At 42.6% G+C, this 16278-nt stretch overlaps 1 protein-coding gene across 1 annotated transcript; it reads left to right on the forward strand.

Annotated features, from left to right (window-relative positions):
• Positions 1–364: 364 nt before the first annotated feature.
• On the forward strand, positions 365–1853 carry HSPB3 (heat shock protein family B (small) member 3). Its single transcript, XM_010725410.4, has one exon. The coding sequence runs from the start codon at positions 487–489 to the stop codon at positions 934–936; it is 450 nt and encodes a 149-aa protein (XP_010723712.1). The 5' UTR covers positions 365–486; the 3' UTR covers positions 937–1853.
• The last annotated feature ends 14425 nt before the right edge of the window (positions 1854–16278 follow it).

The raw sequence follows: 16278 nt of genomic DNA on the forward strand, positions 1-16278 counted from the left end.
CTTCCTCCCTTAGTATAATGCAATAACTATGTACTTTCATTAGAAGAAATGCATAGTTAATCTCTATTGCAATGTATACTTTAGAAAAACTGAATAATTAAATGCCCATTTAAATACCATTTACATTATTTGTCTACTCATTGTTTACAACAACGAAGAGTACTATTGCATTCACCAGAGGAGCACTGCTTTTTGCTTTTGCTACTTACAAATGGAAGCACATATGAAAACTGTTGATGCCACTCCAGACCGAAGCACTATAAATAGTTCTCTGTTGTTAGAGGATAGGAGATGAAACAGGTCTCACGGAGCTGGAGCACAGCATGTCCTATCAAGTGCCTGTGTTCTGCCTGCCTGCTAAAAGTGAGAGGTGACATCAAGTGATCAGTTAGCCTGTGAGCAAGGCACACGCCTGGGGAGAGTTTGGTCTAATAGTAGGTTCCCTTAGGCAACACGAACACAGCAACTTGTCTTTCTGCCTCAGCAATGGCAGAAGCTGTTATAAGACACTGGGTGGAAACTCCTGTACGCTATCAAGAGCAGTTTGCTGCCAAGGAGCTGGAAGAACACAAACTGAATCACTCTCTTTATGCTTTGCCGGGACCTTTTACAGCTGCACTGAGCAGAAGAGGGCAAATTACAGAAAGTACGGATGGGGCCGAGGCAAGTGGCCAGGAAGAAAAAAAGACGGGCTTTCAGGTCCTGCTGGATGTTGTGCAGTTTCGCCCAGAAGATATCATTATTCAGACTTTTGAAGGCTGGCTCCTGATCAAAGCTCAGCATGGACCCAGGATGGATGAGCATGGCTTCATATCCAGAAGCTTCACCAGACAGTACAAACTGCCCGATGGAGTGGAGAACAAAGATTTGTCTGCGCAATTCTGCCATGATGGCATTTTGGTTGTTGAAATGAAGAACTCGGTGGGAATTAATTAGAGTCTTGTCCTATTGGTGAGATAAATTTATTCTTAATATCACAAATGGTATTATTCAAGCAATGCTGTGGAGTGTAGAAAGCACGTGGCTGCGTTAATATTACAGAAAAGGAAAATAATCGTGTATGTTTTTCAGTATGCTGAATTTGTTGTTTGATGTGAAATGTTAGACCAACTGTCCCCAGCTAAGTATATGCTGAATAGCCAGACTTTTTGAACTGTAGAAAAGTTAGGTTAATCACAGTATGAGAAAAAAAAAAAAGATATATTTGATAATACTGAAAATAAAGCATATTTAATGGTTCATTTAAGGATTTGTATTTCTAAGCAGTAACTATTTGTAATATATAATCATAATCATTAAAGAAGCAATGATCAGGTTGTGAGTTTTATGTAAATCTCATTTACATACTAAAAATGTGTTTTATAATTTTTTTAGATTACTTTTCTCCTGCAAAAGCGCACAAAATAAAGAACATTATCAAGAAAAAAAAAATCACAGTTTGAATTTATAAATAAATTATCCTTGAGAGAGTACGTTTTATGTGTGTTACATATTTGAAAGTATACAAAAACAAAATAAACACTGACTACCTTTGTTTGGAAATGCAGTAAGTAGAAATGATATTTTCTGTCAAAGATGAAGGAAATACTGTAAAAGATTTGGGAAGCTGTTTTTGCTTAACACATTGAGGTATCTGTTAGCAACTAAAGAAAAAAATATACTGCTTACATAACTCAAAAGGACCAAGCCATTACTTGTGAATCAATGCTAATAAAAAGGCACAACTGGAGAATGGATGCGTTGATTATTGTTCACTGTCTTGTTCATCAATCAGTTGAATATTTTATTCTTTGTGCTGCTTGGCAATGTAGGCTGTCACACTCTAACTATATATTAAAAAATTTTTCTGCTAACTTTTTCTCTCACACTCTCTATGGGCTCTAAATCAATCCAATTTTGAGGGAAAGAGGGGGAAGGAGTCCTTACTACAGACACATATCTAATTTCTCTCCTTGTTTCTCTCATCTAAAAAGAATGGTAGAAATTAAAAAACATCTGTCCACTATACCTAGTTTCTGGACTTCTCAACCTTTATAAAAATGCTCCATGTGAATTTGCAAGTGCTCAAACATTTGAGAATATCTACACTTGCAAATTGAACTGTCCCACGTATACAGGAGATAAGTTTGACTGCTGTGCTATGAATAGTACAGGAATGTGGAAAGGAAAGTGCCAAGTTAAATACAGACTCTTTATGATAGCCATCTACTTTATGGCCAAATGAAAAACATATTCAAATGAAATACCAATACATATTCAAATATTGAATACCAATACAATTTGAAGACTATAAAAAAACATCTCATGAACAAAACTCTGGCTCTCACCAGCTGAGAGTTCTTTCAGCTTTAAACAAAAGCCTAAAGTGTGTACTTCTGCACACATCCATTCATTCAGTCGTGACTGTTTAACTTCAAGGCATTTGAAAACAGTTCACTTAGAAAAGCGAGGAGTCCAATTTCTTGTGTTTTATTTTGCATTTGTACTAACATGAAATTCATACAAAAAAAAAAAGAGCAATTATTTTGTTGTTGTTGTTTTAGTAGAAGTCAGAAACAGCTGTTTTCTATAAAACTAGGCTAAATAAAATCATATGTCCCTATATTTTCATTCAATCCACACTTCCTTATATTGCCTTTGTTTAATTTGTGTATTAAGGTAACAAAAGGACAATCATATTAGAAAATTAGGTCTATATTTAAATGCTTCTGAGTCAAGCAGCTTCCTCAGCCAGGAATCCTATGGAACACGTAGCATGGATTAAATGAATTCTAAATGCAGGTCTAGATTTAAATTTTGCACAACAACTTTATGAAAGCTCACATGTTCAGAGCTATGGTTTCTATATCACCTTATGGCACAACTGTTGGGCTGCAGCTCAAAGCAACCAGTTAGTAAATGCCTTGGTGGCTTTTGTTTACAGAGAATTTTGTATATTTGATCATTTAAAATCACAGACATATATAAAAATTACTCAGCTTGTGGTGCTGGTATTTATAGCCCTAGAGATTTTTAAAAAAGCATTTTTAAAAGAAACAAAAAACACATAACTGACTTAATTATTTTAAATTAGGTCATGATTAAACTACTGGAAACTTGGCAAGGAGTTGGATGAGAGACAGCCAAAATCGCACCGTTTGCTCTCTGTGTGTAAATGCCATGGTTACACACAGCTCTGCTCATGTCTGGCTGCCTCACAAAACAAGAGAACATTTGACATTTACCTCCCTCTGTTGTCTTTCCACATCACTCTGCATCCAATTCTGTACTTGCTGATGACACTGTCCATCCAAACCCAGAGGAAAGTGCTGACCCAAATGCATGAAGGTTTGTACACTGCCATGTTTCATCTTCTTCATGAATATCCAAGTCCATTCTCCCTCATGTGTGGGAATAGCAGCAGCATGATGGCAAACTGAGACTATGCTTTAATACAGACCTGACCCTAACTCCCATAACACAAAGCAGAGGGAAGTGTTTCTGTCATTTGTTTAGCTTACTGAAAGCTTTGGGACGTTTGCCAGAACAGCCTCTAAGTACCAGGCAGAGCTCTTGCTTCTGAATTGTCTGTGAGGAACTGTTTCCATTCATCAAATGTGATGTTTGACTTTAATAGTTTGATTAGAACTGAACGCAAACATCAAGGAGAGAGCTGTAAATACTGTTCACGGACAGCCAACAGTGAAATTTGTACACAGCAAAAAGATTGCAGAACAGTTACAGCTTACGGCAGGTTTAAGGCACCCTGATTTGATTAAATTAAGGACCCTGATATTGCCTATCTGCAAAAACCTGGCCCAGAATAATCAATATGGGCTGTTGCAAGCAGTGCAGAGCAAGTTACTGGACATTCTCTGCTCCCATCAGTGAAGAATTTACCTTTGTAATTGATTGGGCTGCTCTTCCAAATTGAGTCAAGATGATTTCATGCATGAATCTAATCATTGTGATAAATGCTCTCATAGAAGAAGATGTCTCAGTATCAGCACAAGGTGCCAAAATCAAGGTCACAAATGCATTTCTGGGTTGACCCCTATGAGTAAAAAGCCACAGATGTCTTGGGCTTTTCACCTTGCTTTTTTATAGAATCTGCCTTTTCCAAGGCATGTGAGACAATGCTGCACGTCCCAATACTTGCAGTGCAGGGAATTGAGGCTGACATGGCATCGTCATCCACTCAATCACAAGTCAGCTACAGCTCTCAATATTGGAAGAGAGGAAAAGAAACCCCCATGGTAACTGTAGAACAGGCCTTTCATTCCTTATTCAGTTCAGAGTTGGAAATTGAAATATGCGTTTTATCTGAGTAACACAAAATTTATCTTTTAATGGGAGTGGAAGAATTTCCAAAAAATATTAAGTGTGCCTTCTCATTTGAAAGAGACACTTGCTTTAGTCTTACTGACTGCCATGCATAATGTCTGCCTCCGGTCATCCAGAGGACAGTATCTCAGCAGCCTTACTCTGAAAGAAGGGGGGAAGTCTGAGGGCATAGACCTGTGCCTTACATCTGAGAAACCTGAGTTGGATGCACCCATGTAAACTTTGGGGCCGGAAGTACCACCAGTCTTCACCAATCCAAGTCCAGAAAGCCTGGATCACCCATTGCTGTGCATAAACTGCAAACACAAACAAACAAATAAATAAAATCCCTCATTTTAAATATTGTCAGGGGTTTCAGCTCTCTGCTCCACTGTGGGTTGTAGCCTTACCACAATTCCCATCAGTCACTGAAATGTCTTCCTCAGCCCTTTAAAATGTTAATTAAAACTAAAGAAGTCAGGTATTTCTCACATACACAACCACACAGTATTAATGCTGATGATTATATTTTCAGGGAAAAATATGTCTAGTAGCCACTTCCACAAGCAGAACTGATACAAGGAGAGAATCATTTACAGTTTTTCCTGACTTCTTCTGTTTGCTTACTGTACTTTGGGCTGATACTGGTGAGCAGTCCTGCTCTGCTGTTGAAGCGTGCCATTTCTCAGCCCTGTAAACTACTATAGAAAGAGCAGTGGGGAGCTCTACACACAAAGAGGAGACAGAAAACTGTAGGACCCAAGAAGTTCACGGGTCCTACAGTTCAAGAAGGAATAAGGAGCAGGAAAAGCCTGCTCCAATTAATTTGAAATACATATTTACAGAATCACAGAATCACGGAATTGTAGGGGTTGGAAGGGACTTCTAGAGATCATCGAGACCAACCCCCCTGCCAAAGCAGGTTCCCTACACCAGGTCGCACAGGTAGGCGTCCAGGCGAGACTTGAATATCTCCAGAGAAGGAGACTCCACAACCTCCCTGGGCAGCCTGTTCCAGTGCTCCGTCACCCTCACCGTGAAGAAGTTCTTACGCACATTCGTGCAAAACTTCCTGTGCTGCAGCTTATGTCCGTTTCCCCTCGTCCTGTCTCCACGTACCACTGAAAAGAGACTGGCCTCACCACTATGGCCGCCACACCTCAGATATTTATAAACCTGGATCAGGTCCCCTCTCAGTCTTCTTTTCTCAAGGCTAAACAGACCCAGTTCACTTAGCCTTTCTTCATAGGGAAGATGCTCCAGGCCCTTCACCATCTTTGTGGCCCTCCGCTGGACTCTTTCCAAGAGATCCCTGTCTTTTTTGAACTGGGGAGCCCAGAACTGGACACAGTACTCCAGATGAGGCCTTACCAGGGCAGAGTAGAGGGGGAGGATCACCTCCCTTGACCTGCTGGACACGCTCTTCTTAATGCACCTCAGAATGCCATTGGCCTTTTTGGCCACGAGGGCACACTGAGGGCTCCTGGCCAACCTGTCGTCCACCAGGACGCCCAGGTCCCTCTCTGCAGAGCTCCTCTCCAGCAGCTCATCCCCCTGTATTGGTGCATGCAATTATTCCTCCCTAGTTGTAAGACCCTACACTTGCTTTTGTTGAACCTCATCTGGTTTCGTACTGCCCAGCTCTCCAGCCTGTCCAGGTCTCGCTGAATGGCAGCACAGCCTTCAGGCGTGTCAGCCAATCCTCCCAACTTCGTATCATCAGCAAACTTGCTGAGGGTGACCACTATCCCCTCATCAAGGTCATTGATGAAGATGTTGAACAAGACCGGACCCAGCACAGACCCCTGGGGGACACCACTGGTTACAGGTCTCCAGCCAGACTCTGCACCACCACCGACGACCCTCTGCGCTCTGCCAGTCAGCCAGTTCTCAACCCACCTCACTGTCCACTTGTCTATCCCACACTTCCTCAGCTCTGTTATAAGGATGTCGTGGGAGACAGTATCAAATGCCTTTCTAAAATCAAGGTAGACTACATCTACCGCTCTTCCCCCATCCACCCAGCATGTGACAGCATCATAGAAGGCCACCAGGTTGGTCGAGCACGACCTCCCCTTGGTGAACCAATGCTGACTACTCCTGATAACCTCCTTTTCTCCCAGTTGTCTGGAGATGGTATCCAGCACAAGCTGTTCCATCACCTTTCCAGGGACGGAGGTGAGGCTGACAGGCCTATAATTACCCGGATCTTCCTTCTTGCCCTTTTTGAAGACCGGAGTGACATTGGCTATCCTCCAGTCTTCAGGGACCTCCCCTGTTATCCAAGACCTCTCAAAAATGATGGAGAGCGGTTCTGCAATGACCTCCGCCAGCTCCCTCAGCACACGTGGATGCACCCCATCAGGTCCCACGGACTTGTGGACCTTAGTACTGCCTAGGCGCTCACGCACGTCCTCTTTCCTGACTAAAGGGAAGTCTCCCATTCCCCAGACCCTCTCACTAACCTCCAGGGTGTGGGATTCCTGCGGGAGAGCCTTTCCACTAAAGATGGAAGTAAAGAAGGCATTCAGTATCTCTGCCTTCTCAGTATCCCCCGTTACCAGAACCCCCCCCTCACTTAGTAAGGGGCCCACATTCTCTCTAGTTTTCCTTTTGCTATTAACATACTTGAAGAAGCCTTTTTTATTATCCTTTATCACTTTAGCCAGATTCAATTCCAGGCGGGCTTTAGCCTTCCTCGTTGCATCCCTGCAGGTCCTGACTACATTCCTATATTCTTCCCAAGTGGTCAGACCCTTTTTCCACATTTCATGGACCTTAACATATTTTAATATTTTAAGGTATAATATTTCAACTTTCTGTGAGAAAAATCTGACTGCTTTTAAAAAGAATGCATCTTTAAATGGCTAAAAAAGGCATTTTGAAATGGCTTTAACAAATTTAGGTTATTAATAGAACCGGAATGAGAGAATAAGACATCCACTATCTTCAGCCATGTTTCTTTCCAATTGCACATTCTGATATTTTTTCCATCCATTAATTCTCCACTCCCTCAGGTAATCAGGGATACCATAGCACAATCTCCAAAGGTTTTTGCGTAAGTAGAGCTGTATGGCATTGGGGTTACAGTGTGAGTGTCCCATCTAAACCAGCCACCCTGAAGTTATTACTACAGACATAACCTCACCATTGCAAGCTGGTTTGCCAGCTTACAGTAAAGCAGAAAACATGCGCAGCTGTCCTTCCCAGTTCTGCTTAGAGGAGCTTTGATCCAAAGCGATGTAGTCACACAGGTGGCACTACACAGCCGACAGGGCCATCTAGTGTCTAGCTCTTACATCATGAAACCACTGCTCAGACAGCTAATTGAGATATCCCAACAGGCTTCTGCAGATGAAAGAGCTGGGGAAACATAACACCAAATCAGCCAGCTCGTGCCATTTGGAGACAGCTGATGTACAACAGCATTCAGTGTTAGCGCTGCCCAGCATTTGTGTGACTCTGACCAAGAGGCAAGACAGGATGAGAAAATATTTTGAGGTTCACTGGCAATAATTACTTTAATATTTTTCCATTTGCCATTTTCGGAAGATGATCTTGTTCTCTTCTTTTCCTGGATGCTTAGAGCTAAGTGCTCTGCAGATGAAGCAAGTACTTGAAGCAGACACAGCTTTTGCTGGATGTCAGGTTTCAATAAATCTGTGTCTTAACTAAAAGACTTAGTGAGACTGCATCTGGAATGCTGTGTCCAGTTCTAGGCCCCTCAGTTCAAGAAGGACATGGAACTGCTTGAGAAAGTCCAGAGCAGAGCCACAAAGATGATGGAGTGGAGCACCTCCCTTATGAGGAAAGGCTGAGGGAGCTGGGTCTCTAGCTTGGAGGAGGCTGAGGGGTGACCTCATTAATGTTTATGAATATGTAAAGAGTGAGTGCCAGGAAGATGGAGCCAGGACAAGGGGGCAACAGGTGCAAGCTGGAACATAGTAGATTCCACATAAACATGCAAAAACCTTCATGGTGAGGGCAACAGAACACTGGAATAGGCTGCCCAGAGAGGTTGCAAGGTCTCCTTCTCTGGAGACATTCAAAACCCACCTGGATGCATTCCTGTGTGACCTGATCCAGGTGCTCCTGCTCCAGCAGGGAGATTGGACTGGATGAAGGTCCCCTCCAATCCATGACATTCTGTGATTCTGTTAAATTTATCATTTTGAAAATGTCAAAGTGAAACTGCCTCAGCAATTTGAGACTTACTACTTACGTCTTTAATGTAGGAAAATCATCACATCAGTCAAATTTCAGTGCTGATTTCTGTCAAACAGCACCTTCTGATATTGATGATTAGTTCTACCATTTACACTAGCTTCCTTGCATTTGCACATGGAACAGACGCATTTCTTTATACACACAGGAAGTCATGCAAAACCATGGAAAAATGAAGGTATTTTTTACATAATCTCATTTTCAAAAGATGTTAATGGAGAATTTGGAACTTCAGCCTGAAGTGGCTACAGCGTGGATACAATCAGTGTTTTCAAATTCATATGCTAAAGGTCAGAATGATCAATGGTAATCTCCAGTGTAACCCCCTGAACAGTTGACTCCACATAATCTTACCTGCTTATTTTCTCATTGCTCATAATGTTAGAGCAAGAACATTTATTTAAAGACTTCAGATGTTTTAAAAACCCATCACTCACTTTCCTAAATTATTCAAGTGTTAATAATCATCATGTTGAAAAAAAGTGGATTTTCCCCACCCCTCTGAGATTTGCTCAGTAAAATAATTCTTTCTCCAAAACTCAAATTATTACTCTCAATAGCTCCTAGGGCAATGTCCGTACTATCCCGATGTTGTGATTTACTTTGTGTAATGAAAGATACAAATATGTATTAATACTTGCTGCTGAAAACCCTTTTCAGTTACTAACATAATTCATTTTCATTAAGAAGCATGAATGTCACTTTCCCACATAAAAAACAGAAATATTTAATACCTTTGGTATATATCTCTCTCCTGTATCACAACTGATAGTTTTGTTATCACAGAAGCATCTGGATTGAAGCAGGCCTTCAAGATTCCTGGAGTCCAACCATTAACCCAACCCATCAAGTGCTGTCTTCATGCCACACTCACCTAAACTACTGCTAGGGTTTTGTTAATTCCTGAGGAAGTTCTGTCTGTGGTCCCCCTGGCCATAGAAATTTTAGTATACTTTTAGCTTTTTCTCATAATGATATGAGTGTCTTTCTATCAGCTTCCTAATTTTTCCATTCCTACTTTAACATGTCCTTTCAAAATAAAATATTTTAAATATTCTACTTACATGAATACAGTTATGTATTTATGGGTACCTAGTAAAAACTTCTAACTGCTTGCAGACCATAAAGAGGTTCTGACACTGGTTCTGTTAAAAAACAATGATCCCTAAAGTTTCTGTAATGGTATGAGATGCCTGATATGTCTTCCCTTCAGAAGGGTATGAAATCCCTTCTAAAATAAGTATTTTATAATGAAAGGGACAGGATGGACTCTAAGGAAATCCTAATATTCTCCTTCTTACCAACCCACACCAACAAATCAAGTACAACAGGAACCTTTTTCACCATCTGCTGGTCAGTATTCAAGGACCATCTCCTCCAAATCCAGAAGCAGTGCATCCTGAAAAAGAGGAAGGCAGGTGAGGACACCAGGAGGCCTCTGTGGATCAACAAGGAGCTCCTGAACTTACTTAGGCACAAAAAGAAAGTCTACAGGGAAAAAAGAAAGTCTACAGGGAGTGGAAGCAGGAATGGGTTACTTGGCAGACTACAAAAAAGTTGTGCTAACAGCCAGAAATCAGGTTAGGAAAGCTAAAACCCAGATAGAACTAAATCCAGCCAGGGACATAAAGGGGAACAAGAAGAAATTCTACAGGTATATATATCAGTGATAAAAGGAAGGTCAGGGAAAATGTGGGCCTCCTCTGGAAGGAAATTGAATACCTGGTCGTGAGGGATACCAAGAAAGCTGAAGTGCTCAGTGACTTCTTTGCCTCAGTCTTTATTGGCAAGGGGTCTAGCTGTACCTCCTAATCTGCAGAAAGCAAAGTTAAGAACTACCCACTGTACATGAAGATCAGGTTCAAGAATATCTAAAGAATCTGAACGTGCACAAATCCACGGGACCCAATGACAGTCATCCACAGGCTCTGAAGAAATTGGCAAGTTAACCACTATCCATCATATTTGAAAGGTCATGGCAGTCTGGTGAAGTTCCCACTGATTGGAAAAGGGGAAACATAACCCCCATTTTCAAGAAGAGAAAAAAAGAAGATCCAGGGAACTGCAGACCAGTCTCATCTCTGTGCTTGGCAAGATCATGAAGCAGATCCCCTTGACGGCCTTACTAAGGCACATGGAAAATAAAGATGAGGTGATTGGTGATAACCAACATGGCTTCACCAAGGGGAAGTCAAGTCTGACAAACTTGGTGGCCTTTTATGATGGAGTTACAGAATCAGTGGGTAAAGGAAGAGCAGCTGATGTCATCTACCTGGGCTTTTGCAAAGTGTTCGGCACTGTCCCGCATGACATCCCAAACTGGAGAAAAATGGATCTCATGGATGGGCTACACACTGGATAAGGAATTGGCTGGATAGTGGCACTCAGAGAGTAGTAGTTAACAGCTCAATGTCCAAGTTGAGGTCAGTGATGAGTGGTATTGCTTAGGGATTAGTGCTGGGATCAGTGCTGTTTAACATATTTGCAGGCAACATGGACAGTGGGATCGAGTGCATCCTCAGCAAGTTTGCAGATGACACCAAACTGAGTGGTGCAATTGACATGCTAGTGGGAAAGGATGCTTGAGAGATAAGCCCATGCCAACCTCACGAAGTTCAGCAATGCCAGGTGCCAGGTGCAAAATCCTGCACTGGGGCAATCCCAAGCACAAATACAGGCTGGGTGGAGAATGGCTTGAGAGCAGCTTGGAGAAGAAGGATTTGGGGGGTGTCAGTTGATGAAATCTCAGAATGAGCTGGCAGTGTGTATTTGTAACCCAGAAGGCCATATCCTGGGTTGCATCAAGATAGGATCAGAAGGTTGAGGGAGGTGATTCTATCCCTGTTCTCTGTTCTAATGGGACCTCACCTGGACTTCTGTGTCCAGTAGAGCCCCAGATTGGAGCCCCTACACAAGAATGACATGTTGGAGCAGGCCCAGAGGAGGGCTGCAAAGATGTTCAGAAGGTTGGAGTATCACCCTCATGAGTACAGACTGAAAGAGCTGGGGGGACTCTTCAGTCTGGAGAAGAGAAGGTTTTGGAGGGTCCTGATAGCAGCCTTCCAGTACCTGAAGGAAGCCTACAGGAAAGCTAGGGAGGGACTTTTATAAGGGGATGTAGAGATAGGAAACAAGAGGAAATGATTTTAAATTGGAAGAGGTAGATTTAGACTAGATATCAGAAATAAATTATTTACTGGGAGGGCAGTGAGACACAGGAACACATTGCACAGAGAGATTGTGAGTGCCCCTTCCCTGGAGAGCTGTTGGGCGGTCAGGTTGGATGTGGCTTTGAGCAACCTGGTCAAGGTGGAGATGTTCCCTCCTTCAGGAGGGTTGAAACTAGATGATCTTAAAGGTCCCTTCTAATCCAAACCATTCCATGATTCCGTGATTCTATGATCTCATCCTGTGGAGGCCTTTATATTTGCCAAAACACCATTAAAGAAAAAGCCCTCTCTGAGAACCCAGAAGCTAAAACAGTTCTAATAGTAACTTTCTGTTGTTTTCAGCCACTGAGCTTCTAAGAAATCCTCATCTCTTGAGCTAACACAGACAATAAGAACATCTATCCCATCTATCCCAGTCTTTCTGCATACTGCATGTCCTCAGTGTGAGAATCCTTCTTTGTTTTTTTGGGGTTTTTTTTTTGGCTCAAAGCTGCTTCCTGAGGTATTTCTTGTGATAAGACTATAACTGATTTATTGAGGAGGCAAGTGATGGGTGCTACCGTGTGACAATCAACATCACTTCGTGGACATTTGAAAGCACCTTCCTCTTGAGCTGTTTGCCTCCAGAAGAGAGTGCTCAAGAGTGTTTACTGGCAGAAGATCTGGCCTGTGACTAAATAGCTCCAGGTTGGTATGGGAAAACTGGGAAATGATACTATCGTGTCCTGTGAAAAACAGGATGTAGGTGGGCATCCCTGCTCCCCGTTATCTGCTGGCAAGGCCTGGAAGATGGGAACAAAGGAGTTTCTGCTGAGATCCCAAAGCCAGAAGCTGCCACTTCAAGGAAAGCTGACTCAATCACTTTGAATTTTATTTGTCACTCCAAAGAGAGCTGACTCGACCATTTTGGACTTATACATAAGTTGGTACTACCATTGAAAATTGTCATCGTCAACGGAACAACAATGCCCAACGACCCACCACTACTGAGGATTGATGACTGAACTATGAACCACGCTGCATCCATGGTGGTGACTATCTCCTTCTTGCTTCCTACAAAGACTCCTTACTTTTATTTCCTATCACCCTTCTCCCCTTCCCCATTTCTCTGATTAGGATCTATAATAAACTGGTTGGACCAACATTTGAACCGTTGTTTCTTAATCTCACGCCAGGTACACACATATCAAAGAACCTTCTCTCCCTCCCATAAATTGGAGCAAGACAGTCAGAAAGAAAGACAAGGTAAAATTTCTTTGAAGACGTGATATCAATGTCACTTAAATTTAATGTCACTGCTTCCTCTAGCAGAATATGCTGTCTCAGACTAAAAGCAAGTGTTAAGGGAATGGAAAATACCTCTGCTTGATGCCAACTGCTGGTTGTCTAAGTTAGTGAGAACTTCCTTTGGTTTCAGGCTGAGACAGAGAAATCATTCTCAAGGTTCCACAATGGCCAGGCAAATCCACAAACATGTAAGGTTAAATTTAAAGTCATCCATCCTTATCAGTGAAGAGGTACAACTGAAGAGCTGCTGGTGACTCTAGCTCTACTTTCTCATGCCGGCCTTTGCCAGCCACCTTCCTGAATAGCACCAGAGCAACTTCATTTCAATGGACCCAAAGCTCACAGATTTCCAGAACTCAATGGCACTTATTTTCCTAAGTTAAATGGCTGTTGGGAGTGTCCAGGATTAGCAGAGGTGCAGAACATTATGAGGAAGTCCTCTGTCCTTTGCCATGAACGAATACTCAATTCTTCATTCTTGTTATGCTACACTTAAATCATTGTTTACAATAGTTCTACTGCTAAAGTTATTTTATTTTCATGTCACATTTATATGACACAGAAACATAATGCTGGCTTTACCTGGATTTCCTTGCCTGTTACCCATTTCATGGCTCAGAGTCTTGTTTTTTTTTTTTTTATACAATTTTTGTCACATAATGGGTATTAGATTGCAATATACTAAGACAGACATTATTCCTCAAAGACCTGTGCAGTCTGGGCTAAAGCCCCCAGTGCCACAGCATGGAAAGATTCATACATAGTAGATCTATCTTAAAAGCATATTTGCATTTTGGTAAAACGTTATCCCTGCAAACAAAGAGCAAAGACAGACATGTATTCCAAACAAAATCAAATGCAGGACTAAGAATTTTCCCATAGAAATCATCTTTTGAGCAGACAGAAGCTGAGATAACTAACACATATTGCAAAAAAAACCCTCAATTTTCTGCTCAATTATCTCTCATTTTACACAACCTAGTTTAAGAAAAAAAGAAAACAAAAAAGAGTTGTGCAATTTCTGATGAATTTATGTTACTGTTTGAAAACACTGTTTTATTTTCTCCTAAATTCCACCATATAATTTTCCTAAATTCTATAGCATGGTATAAAATGTTTTCATTTCTCTTAGACCGATAACTTGTGCTTAAAATCATTTTGTGCCCTCTAGTGGCAGCTCTGTTTGGCAACGGCTGATCTAGGAAGTCTCTGCCTGCTTCCAGCTAGACGTTGCAGTTACAGATGAAGTAGAAAATGGAAGAAACTCATTTCATATACATTTTTTTAAGTGAAATTTACTATCCATCTCTACAGGTACAAAAAACTGAAGTCACTTCTAGTTATGAAAAGATAGTACTGCTGGAAAGCAAAATCATAGAATCACAGAATGGCTTGGGTTGGAAGGAATTTCAAGGATTATCAAGCTCCATCTCCCATGCCGCAGGTAGAGCCATCAACCTCCCCATTTAATACTAGACCAGATTGCCCATGGTCCCATCCAATCTGGCCTTGAACAACTCCAAGGATGGGGCATCTATAGGCTTTCTAGGCAGCCAGCCTGTTCCAGCACCTTACCACTCTCATAGTAAAGAACTTCCCTTTGATATCCAGCCTAAATCTTCCTTCCTTCAACTTAAAACCATTTCCTCTTGTCCTGCCATTATTTATCCTTGTAGAGAGTTGATTCCCCTCCTGTTTGTAGGCTCCCTTTAGGTACTGAAAGGCTGCAATGAGGTCATCCCACAACCTTCTTTTCTCCAGGCTGAACAAGTCCAGCTCCCTCAGCCTGTTTTTGTAGGTGAGGTGCTCCAGCCCCCTAATCATCTTTGTGGCTCTCCTCTGTCTTCAACAGCTCTCTGCCTTTCTTGTACTGGGGACTCCAGACCTGGATACAGTACTGCAGATGGGGCCTCACAGGGGCAGAGTAGAGAGGGACAATCACCTCCCTGTCCCTGCTGGCCACCCCTCTTCTGATGGAGCCCAGGATACCATTTGCTTTCTGAGCTGCAAGAGCATACAGCTTGTTCATGTGAAGTTTTTCACCCATCAGGACTCCCAGATCCTTCTCTGCAGGGCTGCTCTGAAGGACTCCCCCTTCCAGCCTGTATGGATGCCTGGGATTCCTCCGTCCCAAGTGCAAAACCTTGCACTTTGCTGTGCAGAGCCTCATTAGATTCACCTGGGCCCACCTTTCAGGTCTGTTGTAATCCCTCTGAATGGCATCTTTTCCTTCCATTGTGTCAACCACACCATTCAGCATGGTGACATCAGCAAACTTGCTGAGAGTGCACTCAATTCCATCATCAATGTCAGTGATAAAGGGCCTTGCATGTCCATATAAATGACATCACCAAAAATCACTAAAGATGGAACATAAATAGCAACAATAAAATGCACTCTGTAGACGTTTGGCTGAGTTTGCTCTCAGAAATGATATTTGGCCTATTTGTATCCATTTCCTACCACAAAGCACTATCCTGTGTGTTTCCTACTAGGCACTACACAATAACCAGACACATAGTTTTTCCAGGGTGAAATCCTCATAATGGTAAAAGTGAAAAGGCTAAATACTACCAGAGCTTCATCTTCGCTCCTGGAAAATCACCGTGTTTTCCTTCCTGCTTGCTCTCCATCAACTTCCACCCCTTTACTTAATTATTCTCTGGTTCATATATACTTGCATGTCAGATGCCTTTCTGTCAGACTGCTGTCATCTGTCATATGGCAAAAAAATACATCAAAGAATCACAGAATCGTTAAGAATAGAAAAGACCTCTAAGTTCAACAAGTCCAACTGTCAACCCATCGCTATCATGCACACTACGTCCCTCAGTGCCACGTTTACATGGTTCTTGAAAACCTCCAGGGATGGTGATCTCACCACCTCCAGCTGAACTATGGCAGCAGAGGTCCAATCTCTCCCATACAGCCATACAGTCACCATCCACCTCTGACACTGTGGGCCAAAAAATAAACTAGGAGGCACTATTTTCAGAGCATATCTCTTAATTATGTTCATAACTTCAAAGTGTGCACATCGCATCTCCCGCTCTGTCTCTGCTGGTAGCACTGAGAGGACCAAAGATACCTCCCTGAATCAGCAAAGACGCGAGTCTTTGCACAGCGGGCACAGCGTGGCCCCGCAGACGCCACTTGCCTCCCCCGGGGCCGGCAGCGCCCCAGTGGCCGACACGGCGCGGCCGACGACGCCCGTCGCGCGGGCAGCCCCGCGCCGGCCGGACAGAAGGGAACGGGCGGGAAGGGGCGGGCCGGGCCCATCGATGGGGGCGGCCGC

Source organism: Meleagris gallopavo, chromosome Z, assembly GCF_905368555.1.
Source record: "Meleagris gallopavo chromosome Z, MGAL_WU_HG_1.1, whole genome shotgun sequence".
In the NCBI taxonomy this organism is placed as follows: domain Eukaryota; kingdom Metazoa; phylum Chordata; class Aves; order Galliformes; family Phasianidae; genus Meleagris; species Meleagris gallopavo.